General features: G+C 42.3%; 1 protein-coding gene across 1 annotated transcript; it reads right to left on the reverse strand.

The window, feature by feature from the left end:
- Positions 1-7,124: 7,124 nt before the first annotated feature.
- Positions 7,125-20,089, reverse strand: LOC124020184 (zinc finger protein 239-like; the record flags this gene model as incomplete). Its single annotated transcript, XM_046335517.1, has 2 exons — positions 19,961-20,089; positions 7,125-7,846 (listed from the first exon to the last, which is right to left on the reverse strand). Coding segments are annotated over exons 1-2 (795 nt in total), but the record flags the coding sequence as incomplete, so codon positions are not given.
- Positions 20,090-21,451: the final 1,362 nt, after the last annotated feature.

The raw sequence follows: 21,451 nt of genomic DNA on the forward strand, positions 1-21,451 counted from the left end.
CCCATAACACAACATAACACAACCCACAACACAACACAGCCCACAACACAACACAGCCCACAACACAACAAAACACAACACAACATAACACAGCCCACAACACAACATAACACAGCCCACAACACAACACAACATAACACAGCCCACAACATAACACAGCCCACAACATAACACAGCCCACAACATAACACAACACAACACAGCCCACAACATAACACAGCCCACAACATAACACAACATAACACAGCCCACAACACAACACAACATAACACAACATAACACAGCCCACAACACAACACAACATAACACAGCCCACAACAAAACACAGCCCACAACATAACACAACACAACATAACACAGCCCACAACATAACACAGCCCACTACATAACACAGCCCACAACATAACACAACATAACACAACCCACAACATAACACAGCCCACAACACAACACAGCCCACAACATAACACAGCCCACAACATAACACAACATAACACAGCCCACAACACAACACAGCCCACAACATAACACAGCCCACAACATAACACAACATAACACAGCCCACAACATAACACAACATAACACAGCCCACAACATAACACAGCCCACAGCACAACACAGCCCACAACACAACACAGCCCACAACATAACACAGCCCACAACATAACACAGCCCACAACACAACACAGCCCACAACACAACACAGCCCACAACACAACACAGCCCACAACATAACACAGCCCACAACATAACACAGCCCACAACACAACACAGCCCACAACATAACACAGCCCACAAAATAACACAACATAACACAGCCCACAACATAACACAACATAACACAGCCCACAACATAACACAGCCCATAACACAACATAACACAGCCCATAACACAACATAACACAACCCACAACACAACACAGCCCATAACACAACATAACACAACCCACAACACAACACAGCCCACAACACAACACAGCCCACAACATAACACTACATAACACAACATAACACAGCCCACAACATAACACAGCCCACAACATAACACAGCCCACAACATAACACAACATAACACAGCCCACAACATAACACAACATAACACAGCCCACAACATAACACAGCCCACAGCACAACACAGCCCACAACACAACACAGCCCACAACATAACACAGCCCACAACATAACACAGCCCACAACACAACACAGCCCACAACACAACACAGCCCACAACACAACACAACACAACACAACACAACATAACACAACATAACACAGCCCACAACATAACACAGCCCACAACATAACACAGCCCACAACACAACACAGCCCACAACATAACACAGCCCACAACATAACACAACATAACACAGCCCACAACATAACACAACATAACACAGCCCACAACATAACACAGCCCATAACACAACATAACACAGCCCATAACACAACATAACACAACCCACAACACAACACAGCCCATAACACAACATAACACAACCCACAACACAACACAGCCCACAACACAACACAGCCCACAACATAACACTACATAACACAACATAACACAGCCCACAACATAACACAGCCCACAACATAACACAGCCCACAACATAACACAGCCCACAACACAACACAGCCCACAACATAACACAGCCCACAACATAACACAGCCCACAACACAACACAGCCCACAACATAACACAACATAACACAACATAACACAACATAACACAGCCCACAACATAACACAGCCCACAACATAACACAGCCCACAACATAACACAGCCCACAACATAACACAACATAACACAGCCCACTACATAACACAGCCCACTACATAACACAGCCCACAACATAACACAGCCCACAACAAAACACAGCCCACAACATAACACAGCCCACTACATAACACAGCCCACAACATAACACAGCCCACAACATAACACAGCCCACAACATAACACAGCCCACAACATAACACAACATAACACAACCCACAACATAACACAGCCCACAACAAAACACAGCCCACAACATAACACAGCCCACTACATAACACAGCCCACAACACAACACAGCCCACAACATAACACAACATAACACAGCCCACAACATAACACAACATAACACAGCCCACAACATAACACAACATAACACAGCCCACAACATAACACAGCCCACAGCACAACACAGCCCACAACATAACACAACATAACACAGCCCATAACACAACATAACACAGCCCATAACACAACATAACACAACCCACAACACAACACAGCCCATAACACAACATAACACAGCCCACTACATAACACAGCCCACAACACAACACAGCCCATAACACAACATAACACAACCCACAACATAACACAACATAACACAACATAACACAGCCCACAACACAACCCACAACACAACACAACACAACATAACACAGCCCACAACATAACACAGCCCACAACATAACACAGCCCACAACATAACACAGCCCACAACACAACACAGCCCACAACATAACACAGCCCACAACACAACACAGCCCACAACATAACACAACATAACACAGCCCACAACATAACACAACATAACACAACATAACACAGCCCACAACATAACACAACATAACACAACTCACAACATGGGTGGAGGATCACATAATAATGCCCTTCATTTGTAACTGTTTATCCTGTTTTGTTGGCATATTGTTGCACTGTGCGCAGCCTTATATTTATAACAGCCTTAGACTTTTGGACCTACTGATTGAAAAGTTTATTTATTTATTTATTTTTACTATTTTTTCTACATTGTAGAATAATAGTGAAGACATCAACACTATAAAATAACAGATATGGAATCATGTAGTAACCAAAAACAAAGTGTTAAACAAATCAAAATACATTTTATATTCTTCGAAGTTGCCACCCTTTGCCTTGATGACTCGACCAGCTTCACGAGGTAGTCACCTGGAATGCATTTCAATGAACAGGTGTGCCTTGTTTAAAGTTCATTTGTGAAATCTCTTAATGCGTTTTGAGCCAATCAGTTGTGTTGTGACAAGGTAGGGGTGGTATACAGAAGATAGCCAGCCCTATTGGGTAAAAGACCAAGTCCATATTATGGCAAGAACAGCTCAAATAAGCAAAGAGAAACGACAGTCCATCATTACTTTAAGACATGAAGGTCAGTCCATCATTACTTTAAGACATGAAGGTCAGTCCATCATTACTTTAAGACATGAAGGTCAGTCCATCATTACTTTAAGACATGAAGGTCAGTCCATCATTACTTTAAGACATGAAGGTCAGTCCATCATTACTTTAAGACATGAAGGTCAGTCCATCATTACTTTAAGACATGAAGGTCAGTCCATCATTACTTTAAGACATGAAGGTCAGTCCATCATTACTTTAAGACATGAAGGTCAGTCCATCATTACTTTAAGACATGAAGGTCAGTCCATCATTACTTTAAGACATGAAGGTCAGTCCATCATTACTTTAAGACATGAAGGTCAGTCCATCATTACTTTAAGACATGAAGGTCAGTCCATCATTACTTTAAGACATGAAGGTCAGTCCATCATTACTTTAAGACATGAAGGTCAGTCCATCATTACTTTAAGACATGAAGGTCAGTCCATCATTACTTTAAGACATGAAGGTCAGTCCATCATTACTTTAAGACATGAAGGTCAGTCCATCATTACTTTAAGACATGAAGGTCAGTCCATCATTACTTTAAGACATGAAGGTCAGTCCATCATTACTTTAAGACATGAAGGTCAGTCCATCATTACTTTAAGACATGAAGGTCAGTCCATCATTACTTTAAGACATGAAGGTCAGTCCATCATTACTTTAAGACATGAAGGTCAGTCCATCATTACTTTAAGACATGAAGGTCAGTCCATCATTACTTTAAGACATGAAGGTCAGTGAATCCAGAACATGTCAACCATTAAAGGAAAAGAGAAAAACAATAAATATTCTCAGTCAAAAACAACAGTCAGAACAAAGCCTCTATATTCTCTCATGAAAAACTCCCTAGAAAGGCCAAAACCTAGGAAGAAACCTAGAGAGGAACCAGGCTATGTGGGGTGGCCAGTCCTCTTCTGGCTGTGCCGGGTGGAGATTATAACAGAGCCTCTATATTCTCTCATGAAAAACTCCCTAGAAAGGCCAAAACCTAGGAAGAAACCTAGAGAGGAACCAGGCTATGTGGGGTGGCCAGTCCTCTTCTGGCTGTGCCGGGTGGAGATTATAACAGAGCCTCTATATTCTCTCATGAAAAACTCCCTAGAAAGGCCAAAACCTAGGAAGAAACCTAGAGAGGAACCAGGCTATGTGGGGTGGCCAGTCCTCTTCTGGCTGTGCCGGGTGGAGATTATAACAGAGCCTCTATATTCTCTCATGTGATTTCAGGTCCTCTAACACACATCAAGAAAAGCTTGATGATGAGTTGGTTATTTGAATCAACTGTGCACTAGGGCACAAACCAAACCCTCGCCCAGAAAACACATCCACAAACACAATCCTTTATAATACATGCAGGAGGGAAAACACTGGAAAGTCAAGACACATTCCGAGAGTCTGGGAACTACTGACCCATCATTAATTGGGCCTTCATCTGTCCTCTGTTCCACTGTTCAGCCCACATCTGTCCCACTGTTCAGTCTATATCTGTCCTATGTCCCACTGTTCAGTCTATATCTGTCCTATGTCCTACTGTTCAGCCTACATCTGTCCTATGACCCACTGTTCAGTCTATATCTGTCCTATGTCCCACTGTTCAGCCTTCATCTGTCCTATGTCCCACTGTTCAGCCTTCATCTGTCCTATGTCCCACTGTTCAGCCTACATCTGTCCCACTGTTCAGCCTACATCTGTCCCACTGTTCAGCCTACATCTGTCCCACTGTTCAGCCTACATCTGTCCCACTGTTCAGCCTACATCTGTCCCACTGTTCAGCCTACATCTGTCCTCTGTCCCACTGTTCAGCCTACATCTGTCCCACTGTTCAGCCTACATCTGTCCCACTGTTCAGCCTACATCTGTCCTCTGTCCCACTGTTCAGCCTACATCTGTCCTATGTCCCACTGTTCAGCCTACATCTGTCCTATGAGCCACTGTTCAGTCTATATCAGTCCTATGAGCCACTGTTCAGCCTTCACCTGTCCTATGTCCCACTGTTCAGTCTATATCTGTCCTATGTCCCACTGTTCAGTCTATATCTGTCCTATGTCCTACTGTTCAGCCTTCATCTGTCCTATGTCCCACTGTTCAGCCTACATCTGTCCTATGTCCAACTGTTCAGTCTATATCTGTCCTATGTCCCACTGTTCAGTCTACATCTGTCCTATGTCCCACTGTTCAGTCTATATCTGTCCTATGTCCCACTGTTCAGTCTACATCTGTCCTATGTCCCACTGTTCAGTCTATATCTGTCCTATGTCCTACTGTTCAGCCTTCATCAGTCCTATGAGCCACTGCTCAGCCTTCACCTGTCCTATGTCCCACTGTTCAGCCTATATCTGTCCTACTGTTCAGCCTTCACCTGTCCTATGTCCCACTGTTCAGCCTTCATCAGTCCTATGTTCCACTGTTCAGCCTACATCTGTCCTATGTCCCACTGTTCAGCCTTCATCTGTCCTATGTCCCACTGTTCAGTATATATCTGTCCTATGTCCTACTGTTCAGCCTTCACCTGTCCTATGAGCCACTGTTCAGCCTACATCTGTCCTATGTCCCACTGTTCAGCCTACATCTGTCCTATGTCCCACTGTTCAGCCTATATCTGTCCTATGTCCCACTGTTCAGCCTACATCTGTCCTATGTCCCACTGTTCAGTCTATATCTGTCCTGTGTCCCACTGTTCAGCCCACATCTGTCCCACTGTTCAGCCTAGATCTGTCCTATGTCCCACTGTTCAGCCTACATCTGTCCTATGTCCCACTGTTCAGCCTACACCTGTCCTATGTCCCACTGTTCAGCCTATATCTGTCCCACTGTTCAGCCTACATCTGTCCTATGACCCACTGTTCAGCCAACATCTGTCCTACTGTTCAGCCTACATCTGTCCCATTGTTCAGTCTATATCTGTCCTATGTCCCACTGTTCAGTCTATATCTGTCCTATGTCCTACTGTTCAGCCTACATCTGTCCCACTGTTCAGCCTACATCTGTCCTATGTCCCACTGTTCAGCCTACATCTGTCCTATGTCCCACTGTTCAGCCTACATCTGTCCTATGTCCCACTGTTCAGCCCACATCTGTCCTATGTCCCACTGTTCAGCCTACATCTGTCCTATGTCCCACTGTTCAGCCTACATCTGTCCCACTGTTCAGCCCACATCTGTCCCACTGTTCAGCCTACATCTGTCCTATGTCCCACTGTTCAGCCTACATCTGTCCTATGTCCCACTGTTCAGCCTACATCTGTCCTATGTTCCACTGTTCAGCCTACATCTGTCCCACTGTTCAGTCTATATCTGTCCTATGTCCCACTGTTCAGTCTATATCTGTCCTATGTCCCACTGTTCAGCCTACATCTGTCCCACTGTTCAGCCCACATCTGTCCTACTGTTCAGCCCACATCTGTCCCACTGTTCAGCCCACATCTGTCCCACTGTTCAGCCTACATCTGTCCTATGTCCCACTGTTCAGCCTACATCTGTCCTATGTCCCACTGTTCAGCCTACATCTGTCCTATGTTCCACTGTTCAGCCTACATCTGTCCTATGTCCCACTGTTCAGCCTAGATCTGTCCTATGTCCTACTGTTCAGCCTTCACCTGTCCTATGTCCCACTGTTCAGTCTATATCTGTCCTATGTCCCACTGTTCAGTCTATATCTGTCCTATGTCCTACTGTTCAGCCTTCATCTGTCCTATGTCCCACTGTTCAGCCTACATCTGTCCTATGTCCCACTGTTCAGTCTATATCTGTCCTATGTCCCACTGTTCAGTCTATATCTGTCCTATGTCCTACTGTTCAGCCTTCATCAGTCCTATGAGCCACTGTTCAGCCTTCACCTGTCCTATGTCCCACTGTTCAGCCTACATCTGTCCCACTGTTCAGCCTACATCTGTCCTATGTCCCACTGTTCAGCAGCCTACATCCTTATCTCCTGTGTGTGTTCTCTCATGTCTTCTCATGTGTCCTAACCAGGCAAAACTCTTTTTACATTGGGAGCAGTGGTAGGGTTTGTCTCCTGTGTGTATTCTCTCATGCTCTTTCAAGTGTTCGTTCCGGTTAAAACTCTTTCCACACTGGGAGCAGTGATGAGGTTTTCCCCCTGTGTGTGTTCTCTCATGTCTTTTCAGGCACCCTGACGCGGAAAAACTCTTTCCACACTGGAAGCATTGGAAAGATTTATCGCATGTGTGTATTCTCTCATGCATTTTCAGGTCCCCTAACTCGGTAAAACCCTTTACACAGTGGGAGCAGTGGTACGGTTTCTCTTGCTTCTGCACTGTGTGTATTCTTTCATGCTCTTTCAGGGATTCTTTCCGGTTAAAACTCTTTCCACATTGGGAGCAGTGGTAGGGCTTCTCCCCTGTGTGTATCCTCTCGTGCACTTTCAGGTGTCCTAACTGGGTAAAACTCTTTCCACACTGGGAGCAGTGATGAGGCTTCTCTCCTGTGTGTGTCCTCTCATGTCGTTTCAGGCTCGCTAACAAGGAAAAACTTTTTCCACACTGGGAGCATTGGAAAGGCTTCTCCCCTGTGTGTATTCTCTCATGTCGTTGCAGGTCCCTTAAATGGTTAAAACTCTTTCCACAGTGGGAGCAGTGGTGTCGTCTTGTTGGTTTGGACGTCTCTGGTTCCTCTGAGTCTGGTCTTTCTCCTGCCAAAGACAGAGTGTCTATTTAAACAGAGACCTGAATGAAACCTCCACAACTCTCTTGCTAGGACGTTAAATCTAAATCAGATCCCTCAATAATTTAAAACAAAAGATGTAGAGTTTCAACTAGAATGGAATGTTGTGTTTTTAGGGTGAGCATAGCTCTATAATAATAGATAATGTCATGGTTACAGGCTGAACAGAGCTCTATAATAATAGATAATGTCATGTTTATAGGCTGATCAGAGCTCTATAATAATAGATAATGTCATGGTTACAGGCTGATCAGAGCTCTATAATAATAGATAATGTCATGGTTACAGGCTGAACAGAGCTCTATAATAATAGATAATGTCATGGTTACAGGCTGAATAGAGCTCTATAATAATATATATTGTGGACTACAGTATTTCAATCAATGTCATAGGCTGCATTTGATCCATTGTTATTAATGTTTTGTTGGTGGCCCGCTCTTTGACGGTGAACACATCTTACAGACTGTGACATTCTGGTGTTGAATAGGACTCGTTTGAATCACACAGTAGCCCTTTAACAAGTCCTGCGTTAAAAACAACATGTTCAATGTAAAACTTGAGTAGAACGTCCGTAACGGGGGATTTTAACATCCATAGAAGAAGTGTCCTTTGAGGGGAAGGATTGTTGACATGTATTCAGGTCCGAAATGATCCGTGGGGGCCTCCCGAGTGGCACAGCGGTCTAAGGCACTGCAGTGCTTGAGGCATCCCTACAGAGCCAGGTTCGATCCCGGGCTGTGTCCGGGGGAGAAAAAGGAGGTAAAAAAATGTTTTTTTTTTTGTGTTTAAAAAAAAAGTATAAATGATCCAAGAAATTCATAATAATGGCTACAGGTAACTGCCAAAATAAAGGAATCCCCAACATAAAGAGTCATACCTACCAAAATAAAGGAATCCCCAACATAAAAGAGTCATACCTACCAAAATAAAGGAATCCCCAACATAAAGAGTCATAACTGCCAAAATAAAGGAATCCCCAACATAAAGAGTCATAACTGCCCAAATAAAGGAATCCCCAACATAAAGAGTCATAACTGCCCAAATAAAGGAATCCCCAACATAAAGAGTCATAACTACCAAAATAAAGGAATCCCCAACATAAAGAGTCATAACTGCCCAAATAAAGGAATCCCCAACATAAAGAGTCATAACTACCAAAATAAAGGAATCCCCCAACATAAAGAGTCATAACTGCCCAAATAAAGGAATCCCCAACATAAAGAGTCATAACTACCAAAATAAAGGAATCCCCAACATAAAGAGTCATAACTACCAAAATAAAGGAATCCCCCAACATAAAGAGTCATAACGGCCCAAATAAAGGAATCCCCCAACATAAAGAGTCATAACTACCAAAATAAAGGAATCCCCAACATAAAGAGTCATAACTACCAAAATAAAGGAATCCCCAACATAAAGAGTCATAACTGCCCAAATAAAGGAATCCCCAACATAAAGAGTCATAACTACCAAAATAAAGGAATCCCCAACATAAAGAGTCATAACTGCCCAAATAAAGGAATCCCCAACATAAAGAGTCATAACTACCAAAATAAAGGAATCCCCAACATAAAGAGTCATAACTACCAAAATAAAGGAATCCCCCAACATAAAGAGTCATAACTGCCCCAATAAAGGAATCCCCAACATAAAGAGTCATAACTGCCCAAATAAAGGAATCCCCAACATAAAGAGTCATAACTGCCAAAATAAAGGAATCCCCAACATAAAGAGTCATAACTGCCCAAATAAAGGAATCCCCAACATAAAGAGTCATAACTGCCCAAAAAAGGAATCCCCCAACATAAAGGAAACTACCAAAATAAAGGAATCCCCAACATAAAGAGTCATAACTGCCCAAATAAAGGAATCCCCAACATAAAGAGTCATAACTACCAAAATAAAGGAATCCCCCAACATAAAGAGTCATAACTGCCCAAAATAAAGGAATCCCCAACATAAAGAGTCATAACTACCAAAATAAAGGAATCCCCAACATAAAGAGTCATAACTACCAAAATAAAGGAATCCCCCAACATAAAGAGTCATAACTGCCCAAATAAAGGAATCCCCAACATAAAGAGTCATAACTACCAAAATAAAGGAATCCCCAACATAAAGAGTCATAACTGCCCAAATAAAGGAATCCCCAACATAAAGAGTCATAACTACCAAAATAAAGGAATCCCCAACATAAAGAGTCATAACTACCAAAATAAAGGAATCCCCCAACATAAAGAGTCATAACTGCCCCAATAAAGGAATCCCCAACATAAAGAGTCATAACTGCCCAAATAAAGGAATCCCCAACATAAAGAGTCATAACTGCCCAAATAAAGGAATCCCCAACATAAAGTGTCATAAATGCCCAAGTAAAGGAATCCCCAACATAAAGAGTCATAACTGCCCAAATAATTGAATCCCCAACATAAAGAGTCATAACTGCCCAAATAATTGAATCCCCAAATAGTCAAACTGCCCAAATAATTGAATCCCCAACATAAAGAGTCATAACTGCCCAAATAATTGAATCCCCAACATAAAGAGTCATAACTGCCCAAATAATTGAATCCCCAACATAAAGAGTCATAACTGCCCAAATAATTGAATCCCCAACATAAAGAGTCATAACTACCAAAATAAAGGAATCCCCAACATAAAGCATCATAACTACCAAAATAAAGGAATCCCCCAACATAAAGAGTCATAACTGCCCAAATAAAGGAATCCCCAACATAAAGAGTCATAACTGCCAAAATAAAGGAATCCCCAACATAAAGCATCATAACTACCAAAATAAAGGAATCCCCAACATAAAGAGTCATAACTGCCCAAATAAAGGAAACCCCAACATAAAGTGTATTGGACGTTGGGCCCCCACAACAGCCTCAGTGCGCCTTGGCATAGATTTTGCACATTTTCTGGAACTGTATTGGAGGGATGACACCCAATTCCTTCATGAGAAATTCAATAATTTGATATTTTTGTTGATGGTGATGGACAACGCCACTCCAGAATCTCCCAGAAGTGTTCAATAAGGTGACTGAGACACAAACACCCTTTAAAACCCCTATGCTCCTTTCAGAGCCCTCTTGCAAAGTCTCTGAGATCTCTTCTTCTAGCCATGGTAGCCAAGATAATGGTCAACTGGGCATTTTTATACATGACCCTAAGCATGATGGGATGTGAATTGCTTAATTAACTCAGGAACCACACCTGTGTGGAAGCACCTGCTTTTCAAAATACTTTGTATCCCTCATTGACTCAAGTGTTCGTCAAGTACATTGGAATATAGGAATATCTTGCCAAAGGAGAAATGCACAGTAACAGGGATGAAACCAAATTTGAGCACACAATTTGAGAGAAATACACTTTTTGTGCGCATGGAACATTTCTGGGACTTTTTATTTCAGCTCATGAAACAAGGGGAACAACACTATACTACATGTTGCGTTTATATTTTAGTTCAGTCGACTTTGTTTCCCTCATTGACTCAAGCGTCTCCTTTATTTGGCAGTTACTTGTATATTGTATCCTCAAAACACTTCCACACTCATACAATTTATCAGACAGAGACAAAACACTTCCACACTCATACAATTTATCAGACAGAGACAAAACACTTCCACACTCATACAATTTATCAGACAGAGACAAAACACTTCCACACTCATACAATTTATCAGACAGAGACAAAACACTTCCTTACTCATACAATTTATCAGACAGAGACAAAACACTTCCACACTCATACAATTTATCAGATTGAGTCAAAACACTTCCATACTCATACAAGTTATCAAAGACAGAGACAAAACACTTCCATACTCATACAATTTATCAGAGACAGAGACAAAACACTTCCATACTCATACAATTTATCAGACAGAGACAAAACCCTTCCATACTCATACAATTTATCAGACAGACAAAACACTTCCACACTCATACAATTTATCAGAGACTGAGTCAAAACACTTCCATACTCATACAATTTATCAGACAGAGACAAAACACTTCCATACTCATACAATTTATCAGACAGAGTCAAAACACTTCCATACTCATACAATTTATCAGACAGAGACAAAACACTTCCACACTCATACAATTTATCAGAGACTGAGTCAAAACACTTCCATACTCATACAATTTATCAGACAGAGACAAACCACTTCCATACTCATACAATTTATCAGACAGAGACAAAACACTTCCACACTCATACAATTTATCAGACAGAGACAAAACACTTCCTTACTCATACAATTTATCAGACAGAGACAAAACACTTCCACACTCATACAATTTATCAGAGACTGAGTCAAAACACTTCCATACTCATACAAGTTATCAAAGACAGAGACAAAACACTTCCATACTCATACAATTTATCAGAGACAGAGACAAAACACTTCCATACTCATACAATTTATCAGACAGAGACAAAACCCTTCCATACTCATACAATTTATCAGACAGACAAAACACTTCCACACTCATACAATTTATCAGAGACTGAGTCAAAACACTTCCATACTCATACAATTTATCAGACAGAGACAAAACACTTCCATACTCATACAATTTATCAGACAGAGTCAAAACACTTCCATACTCATACAATTTATCAGACAGAGACAAAACACTTCCACACTCATACAATTTATCAGAGACTGAGTCAAAACACTTCCATACTCATACAATTTATCAGACAGAGACAAACCACTTCCATACTCATACAATTTATCAGACAGAGACAAAACACTTCCATACTCATACAATTTATCAGACAGAGATTTTAACAACATTGGTGGTGGTGGGTTGAGCATCAGAGTTTCAGAGCAGGATCTCTACTAGTTTTAATGTGATGGACCATTCTAGACAGAGTTTCAGAGCAGGATCTCTACTAGTTTTAATGTGATGGACCATTTTAGACAGAGTTTCAGAGTAGGATCTCTACTAGTTTTAATGTGATGGACCATTTTAGACAGAGTTTCAGAGCAGGATCTCTACTAGTTTTAATGTGATGGACCATTTTAGACAGAGTTTCAGAGCAGGATCTCTATCAGTTTTAATGTGATGGAGCATTTTAGACAGAGTTTCAGAGCAGGATCTCTACTAGTTGTAATGTGATGGACCAATTGGCATAGTAGGAAATGTAACCAATCACAGCCCTTCTTTGACCTGCAAATCTCCAGCAGAGGGCAAGCTTTTTCAATACAGTTTTTTACATTCATGATGTTGGTAAGGCTCATATAGTGGCTTCCCAAATGGATCATATAGTGGCTTCCCAAATGGATCATATAGTAGCTTCCCAAATGGATCATATAGTGGCTTCCCAAATGGATCATATAGTGGCTTCCCAAATGGATCATATGGTAGCTTCCCAAATGGATCATATAGTGGCTTCCCAAATGGATCATATAGTGGCTTCCCAAATGGATAATGTGGTGGCTTCCCAAATGGATCATATAGTGGCTTCCCAAATGGATCATATAGTAGCTTCCCAAATGGATCATATAGTAGCTTCCCAAATGGATCATATAGTGGCTTCCCAAATGGATCATATAGTAGCTTCCCAAATGGATCATATGGTGGCTTCCCAAATGGATCATATAGTGGCTTCCCAAATGGATCATATAGTGGCTTCCCAAATGGATCATATAGTGGCTTCCCAAATGGATCATATAGTGGCTTCCCAAATGGATCGTATAGTGGCTTCCCAAATGGATCATATAGTGGCTTCCCAAATGGATCATATAGTGGCTTCCCAAATGGATCATATAGTGGCTTCCCAAATGGATCGTATATCTCTACAAGTAGCAGATTCAACTCTCAATCTTATCTTTGATATGTCCATGGAGTATATTACGCTCAAAAATAGATTGAAAAATTAAGCCAAATAAAAATGTATTATTTCAATATTAATGTTGATATGTTTCAATATGAATAAATACATGTAAGAAATGTAAAGCAGGTGTATAATGACACCAATTCTCATCTTAGAGTTTTTGATTTGCAGCATTACATTTACATTTTACATTTAAGTCATTTAGCAGACGCTCTTATCCAGAGCGACTTACAGATTGGTGCATTCACCTTATGACATCCAGTGGAACAGTCACTTTACAGTAGTGCATCTAAATCTTAAAGGGGGGGGGAGGTGAGAGGGATTACTTATCCTATCCTAGGTATTCCTTAAAGAGGTGGGGTTTCAGGTGTCTCCGGAAGGTGGTGATTGACTCTGCTGTCCTGGCGTCGTGAGGGAGTTTGTTCCACCATTGGGGGGCCAGAGCAGCGAACAGTTTTGACTGGGCTGAGCGGGAACTGTACTTCCTCAGTGGTAGGGAGGCGAGCAGGCCAGAGGTGGATGAACGCAGTGCCCTTGTTTGGGTGTAGGGCCTGATCAGAGCCTGGAGGTACTGAGGTGCCGTTCCCCTCACAGCTCCGTAGGCAAGCACCATGGTCTTGTAGCGGATGCGAGCTTCAACTGGAAGCCAGTGGAGAGAGCGGAGGGACGTGAGAGAACATGGGAAGGTTGAACACCAGACGGGCTGCGGCGTTCTGGATGAGTTGTAGGGGTTTAATGGCACAGGCAGGGAGCCCAGCCAACAGCGAGTTGCAGTAATCCAGACGGGAGATGACAAGTGCCTGGATTAGGACCTGCGCCGCTTCCTGTGTGAGGCAGGGTCGTACTCTGCGGATGTTGTAGAGCATGAACCTACAGGAACGGGCCACCGCCTTGATGTTAGTTGAGAACGACAGGGTGTTGTCCAGGATCACGCCAAGGTTCTTAGCGCTCTGGGAGGAGGACACAATGGAGTTGTCAACCGTGATGGCGAGATCATGGAACGGGCAGTCCTTCCCCGGGAGGAAGAGCAGCTCCGTCTTGCCGAGGTTCAGCTTGAGGTGGTGATCCGTCATCCACACTGATATGTCTGCCAGACATGCAGAGATGCGATTCGCCACCTGGTCATCAGAAGGGGGAAAGGAGAAGATTAATTGTGTGTCGTCTGCATAGCAATGATAGGAGAGACCATGTGAGGTTATGACAGAGCCAAGTGACTTGGTGTATAGCGAGAATAGGAGAGGGCCTAGAACAGAGCCCTGGGGGACACCAGTGGTGAGAGCGCGTGGTGAGGAGACAGATTCTCGCCACGCCACCTGGTAGGAGCGACCTGTCAGGTAGGACGCAATCCAAGCGTGGGCCGCGCCGGAGATGCCCAACTCGGAGAGGGTGGAGAGGAGGATCTGATGGTTCACAGTATCGAAGGCAGCCGATAGGTCTAGAAGGATGAGAGCAGAGGAGAGAGAGTTAGCTTTAGCAGTGCGGAGCGCCTCCGTGATACAGAGGAGAGCAGTCTCAGTTGAATGACTAGTCTTGAAACCTGACTGATTTGGATCAAGAAGGTCATTCAGAGAGAGATAGCGGGAGAGCTGGCCAAGGACGGCACGTTCAAGAGTTTTGGAGAGAAAAGAAAGAAGGGATACTGGTCTGTAGTTGTTGACATCGGAGGGATCGAGTGTAGGTTTTTTCAGAAGGGGTGCAACTCTCGCTCTCTTGAAGACGGAAGGGACGTAGCCAGCGGTCAGGGATGAGTTGATGAGCAGGGTGAGGTAAGGGAGAAAGAAGGTCTCCGGAAATGGTCTGGAGAAGAGAGGAGGGGATAGGGTCAAGCGGGCAGGTTGTTGGGCGGCCGGCCGTCACAAGACGCAAGATTTCATCTGGAGAGAGGGGAGAAAGAGGTCAGAGCACAGGGTAGGGCAGTGTGAGCAGAACCAGCGGTGTCGTTTGACTTAGCAAACGAGGATCGGATGTCGTCGACCTTCTTTTCAAAATGGTTGACGAAGTCATCTGCAGAGAGGGAGGAGGGGGGATTCAGGAGGGAGGAGAAGGTGGCAAAGAGCTTCCTAGGGTTAGAGGCAGATGCTTGGAATTTAGAGTGGTAGAAAGTGGCTTTAGCAGCAGAGACAGAGGAGGAAAATGTAGAGAGGAGGGAGTGAAAGGATGCCAGGTCCGCAGGGAGGCGAGTTTTCCTCCATTTCCGCTCGGCTGCCCGGAGCCCTGCATCTACAGCTTAAATATTATGGAGTCTTAAAGGAGGACTGTAGCATCTAATGATGAAACATCATGGAGTCTTAAAGGAGGACTGTAGCATCTAATGATGAAACATTATGGATTCTTAAAGGAGGACTGTAGCATCTAATGATGAAACATTATGGAGTCTTAAAGGAGGACTGTAGCATCTAATGATTTAAACATTATGGAGTCTTAAAGGAGGACTGTAGCATCTAATCATGAAACATTATAGAGTCTTAAAGGAGGACTGTAGCATCTAATGATGAAACATTATGGAGTCTTAAAGGAGGACTGTAGCATCTACAGTTTAAACATTATGGAGTCTTAAAGGAGGACTGTAGCATCTAATGATGAAACATTATAGAGTCTTAAAGGAGGACTGTAGCATCTAATGATGAAACATTATGGAGTAGGCAAAGAGTGTTTTTTTTTAAAATATGAGTTTCTGTGCACCGGGACCCCGGGTTACCTGAACGAGCACCAGGCCCCAGGGTTACCTGAACGAGCACCAGGCCCCAGGGTTACCTGAACGAGCACCAGGCCCCAGGGTTACCTGAATGAGCACCAGGCCCCAGGGTTACCGGAACGAGCACCAGGACCCAGGGTTACCTGAACGAGCACCAGGACCCAAGGTTACCTGAACGAGCACCAGGATCCAGGGTTACCTGAACGAGCACCAGGACCCAGGGTTACCTGAGCACCAGGACCCAGGGTTACCTGAACCAGGACCCTGGGTTACCTGACCAGGACCCAGGGTTACCTGAACGAGCACCAGGACCCAGGGTTACCTGAACGAGCACCGGTTACCTGACCACCAGGACCCAGGGTTACCTGAACGAGCACCGGGACCCCGGGATACCTGAACCAGAGCATCGGAAAGGTCCTGACCTCATACAGAGAAGGAGTGGATTGGCAGTGCACGGTGATTCCACACCATCATGGTTCGGAAAATGTGTGTGGAATCTCTGCCAATTCTCACATAGAAACTTAAAATGGGGTGGAAATATGTTTTACATTTGTATCACAAACCCCTTTCTGACAACATCATGATGAAAGTGGGTCATTTTAGGCCAAAATATGCCCCCCCCCTGTAAGACCCTGTGATCCATGAACGATACAGCCAACATCTCGTCATTATGATCCTTATAACGTCCAGTATGTCTACATTCTGAAATGCACATTTTAACGTAAATGTATTCAATCTTAAACTTTCATATTAATTCGGGAAGCACGATATATCGGTAAGAATATCAAAAGAATCGGCCAATATTAACTAAAAATGCCAACATCGGCATCGATCGGATGTCTAGTTTAACACAGATGTGCAAAAACGATGTCAAAGCTGACGTGCCATTCCTATATAACGTAGATGACCTACATACCTATATAACGTAGGTAGATGACCTACATACCTATATAACGTAGGTAGATGACCTACATAACGTAGGTAGATGACCCTACATACCTATATAACGTAGGTAGATGACCCTACATACCTATATAACGTAGGTAGATGACCCTACATACCTACATAACGTAGGTAGATGACCTACATACATACCCTATACCTAATAACGTAGGTAGATGACCCATACATAACGTAGGTAGATGACCTATACCTACATAACGTAGGTAGATGACCTACATACCTACATAACGAGGTAGATGACCTACATACCTATACCCTACATACCTAATAACGTAGGTAGATGACCTACATACCTACATAACGTAGGTAGATGACCTACATACCTACATAACGTAGGTAGATGACCTACATACCTACATAACGTAGGTAGATGACCTGACCTACATAACCTATATAACGTAGGTAGATGACCTACATACCTACATAACGTAGGTAGATGACCTACATACCTATATAACGTAGGTAGATGACCTACATACCGTATAACCTACATAACGTAGGTAGATGACCTACATACCTATATAACGTAGGTAGATGACCTACATAACGTAGGTAGATGACCTACATAACGTAGGTAGATGACCTACATACCTATATAACGTAGGTAGATGACCTACATAACGTAGGTAGATGACCTACATAACGTAGGTAGATGACCTACATACCTATATAACGTAGGTAGATGACCTACATAACGTAGGTAGATGACCTACATACCTATATAACGTAGGTAGATGACCTACATAACGTAGGTAGATGACCTACATACCTATATAACGTAGGTAGATGACCTACATGCCTATATAACGCAGGTAGATGACCTACATACCTATATAACGTAGGTAGATGACCTACATACCTATATAACGTAGGTAGATGACCTACATACCTATATAACGTAGGTAGATGACCTACATAACCCTACATACCTATATAACGTAGGTAGATGACCTATATAACGTAGGTAGATGACCTACATACCTATATAACGTAGGTAGATGACCTACATACCTATATAACGTAGGTAGATGACCTACATACCTATATAACGTAGGTAGATGACCTACATACCTATATAACGTAGGTAGATGACCTACATAACGTAGGTAGATGACCTACATACCTATATAACGTAGGTAGATGACCTACATAACGTAGGTAGATGATCTACATACCTATATAACGTAGGTAGATGACCTACATACCTATATAACGTAGGTAGATGACCTACATAACGTAGGTAGATGACCTACATACCTATATAACGTAGGTAGATGACCTACATACCTATATAACGTAGGTAGATGACCTACATACCTATATAACGTAGGTAGATGACCTACATACCTACATAACGTAGGTAGATGACCTACATACCTACATAACGTAGGTAGATGACCTACATAACGTAGGTAGATGACCTACATAACGTAGGTAGATGACCTACATACCTATATAACGTAGGTAGATGACCTACATAACGTAGGTAGATGACCTACATACCCATATAACGTAGGTAGATGACCTACATACCCATATAACGTAGGTAGATGACCTACATACCTATATAACGTAGGTAGATGACCTACATACCTATATAACGTAGGTAGATGACCTACATACCTATATAACATAGGTAGATGACCTACATACCTATAAACGTAGGTAGATGACCTAATACCTATATAACGTAGGTAGATGACCTACATACCTATGATGACCTACATACCTATATAACGTATACCCTACATACCTATATAACGTAGGTAGATGACCTACATACCTATATAACGTAGGTAGATGACCCTACATACCTGTATAACGTAGGTAGATGACCTATATAACGTAGGTAGATGACCTATATAACGTAGGTAGATGACCTACATACCTATATAATGTAGGTAGATGACCTACATAACGTAGGTAGATGACCTACATACCTATATAACGTAGGTAGATGACCTACATACCTATATAACGTAGGTAGATGACCCTACATACCTATATAACGTAGGTAGATGACCTACATACCTATATAACGTAGGTAGATGACCTACATACCTATATAACGTAGGTAGATGACCTACATACCTATATAACGTAGGTAGATGACCCTACATACCTATATAACGTAGGTAGATGACACATATGGGCTGGAACAAGACTTGACAAATGTCCCAGGTATTTTATAAATATACTTAAAACCTTTCAGGAGCTGAAATAAAAAGATCCCTGAAAAACTTGTTTTGCAGATGATGCTGATCGAGATGTTTAAAGAGCATCCGCCTCAGTCTCCCCCATCAGAAAACACGCGGTACCATAAAGCCTTGTGTATTCGCATTGGAAAATGTACTTTTGGTGTCCCCAAAATGCAATAACAACTTTCGGAATGATCTCGGTGTAAGAAAATGCAGTCGGAAACAGAAGAGTGGGTGGCTTGACAGCGTTTTTGCGAATGTCGGATGTCTTTAACACGACACATTAGTAAGACAGTTCAACAACTACAGAGTCAGAAAAACTCTGACAGAAACAGTCGGATAGAAACACAGTGTTTCTAAAATAGTACTTACTGGTGTTAATCAGATCTCCAGTCTTCCCTTCCTCCTCCAACGTGACAGTAATCTCCCCCTCATCCTCCTTCATTCCACAAACTGCATCCTCCTCTTTCACTCTTAAATATTCTTCCTCTTCTTTCAATGTAAATTCTTCTTGTTTAACTGTAACAGCCTCATCCTCTACTTCTTGTTTAACTGTAACAGCCTCCTCTTCCTCCTCCTCTTTCACGGGGGCTTCTTTCTCCTCTTCTTTAGCAGGGAGGGTGTAGCTTGGTGAGCTCATGGTCGAGGATGTTAGCAAGTAAGCTAGTTAGCATTAGCCGAGTGTTACTTAGCCAGATAGCTAATAACGTAAATAGTAAATTAAATGGCCTATTTACTAGTTAACGTTACTCTGACGGTGTGTTTAAAACACTGAGGTTAATATACCTTGCCTAAAGAGCTTAAATGTTGTGGTTTTATGTTGGCTAGCACGCTACCGAGGTAGATGAATTGTTGTTGGTGAAAAAAACATCCCGTCCCGTACATTATACGTCACGCAAGAAGCAACACCTGAAAAACTCATCGCCACCTGCTGACTGGAGTGGGTAACACAGTTGAACAAAAACATTCTGGAAAACAAAGTAAACAAATAATTGTTAAATAACCAGTTCTCTTACTTCTTACAGATAACAATTTCCTTTACGCAGATATAGAAGCTGAATAGAGATTTGTACATTATGATAAACCCTGTCATAGTAAACCCTGTCATGAATCAACCCTGTCATTATCAACCCTGTCATGAATCAACCCTGTCATGATCAACCCTGTCATGAATCAACCCTGTCATTAATAAACCCTGTCATGAATCAACCCTGTCATTAATAAACCCTGTCATTAATAAACCCTGTCATTAATAAACCCTGTCATGAATCAACCCTGTCATTAATAAACCCTGTCATTAATAAACCCTGTCATGAATCAACCCTGTCATTAATAAACCCTGTCATTAATAAACCCTGTCATTAATCAACCCTGTCATTAATAAACCCTGTCATTAATAAACCCTGTCATGAATCAACCCTGTCATTAATAAACCCTGTCATTAATAAACCCTGTCATTAATAAACCCTGTCATTAATAAACCCTGTCATTAATAAACACTGTCATGATCAACCCTGTCATTATCAACCCTGTCATTAATAAACCCTGTCATTAATCAACCCTGTCATTAATAAACCCTGTCATTAATAAACCCTGTCATTAATAAACACTGTCATGATCAACCCTGTCATTATCAACCCTGTCATTAATAAACCCTGTCATTAATCAACCCTGTCATTAATAAACCCTGTCATTAATAAACCCTGTCATTAATAAACACTGTCATGATCAACCCTGTCATTATCAACCCTGTCATTAATAAACCCTGTCATTAATCAACCCTGTCATTAATAAACCCTGTCATTAATAAACCCTGTCATTAATAAACCCTGTCATGAATCAACCCTGTCATTAATAAACCCT

Source organism: Oncorhynchus gorbuscha, unplaced genomic scaffold (genome assembly GCF_021184085.1).
Source record: "Oncorhynchus gorbuscha isolate QuinsamMale2020 ecotype Even-year unplaced genomic scaffold, OgorEven_v1.0 Un_scaffold_766, whole genome shotgun sequence".
NCBI classification, from domain to species: Eukaryota; Metazoa; Chordata; class Actinopteri; order Salmoniformes; family Salmonidae; genus Oncorhynchus; species Oncorhynchus gorbuscha.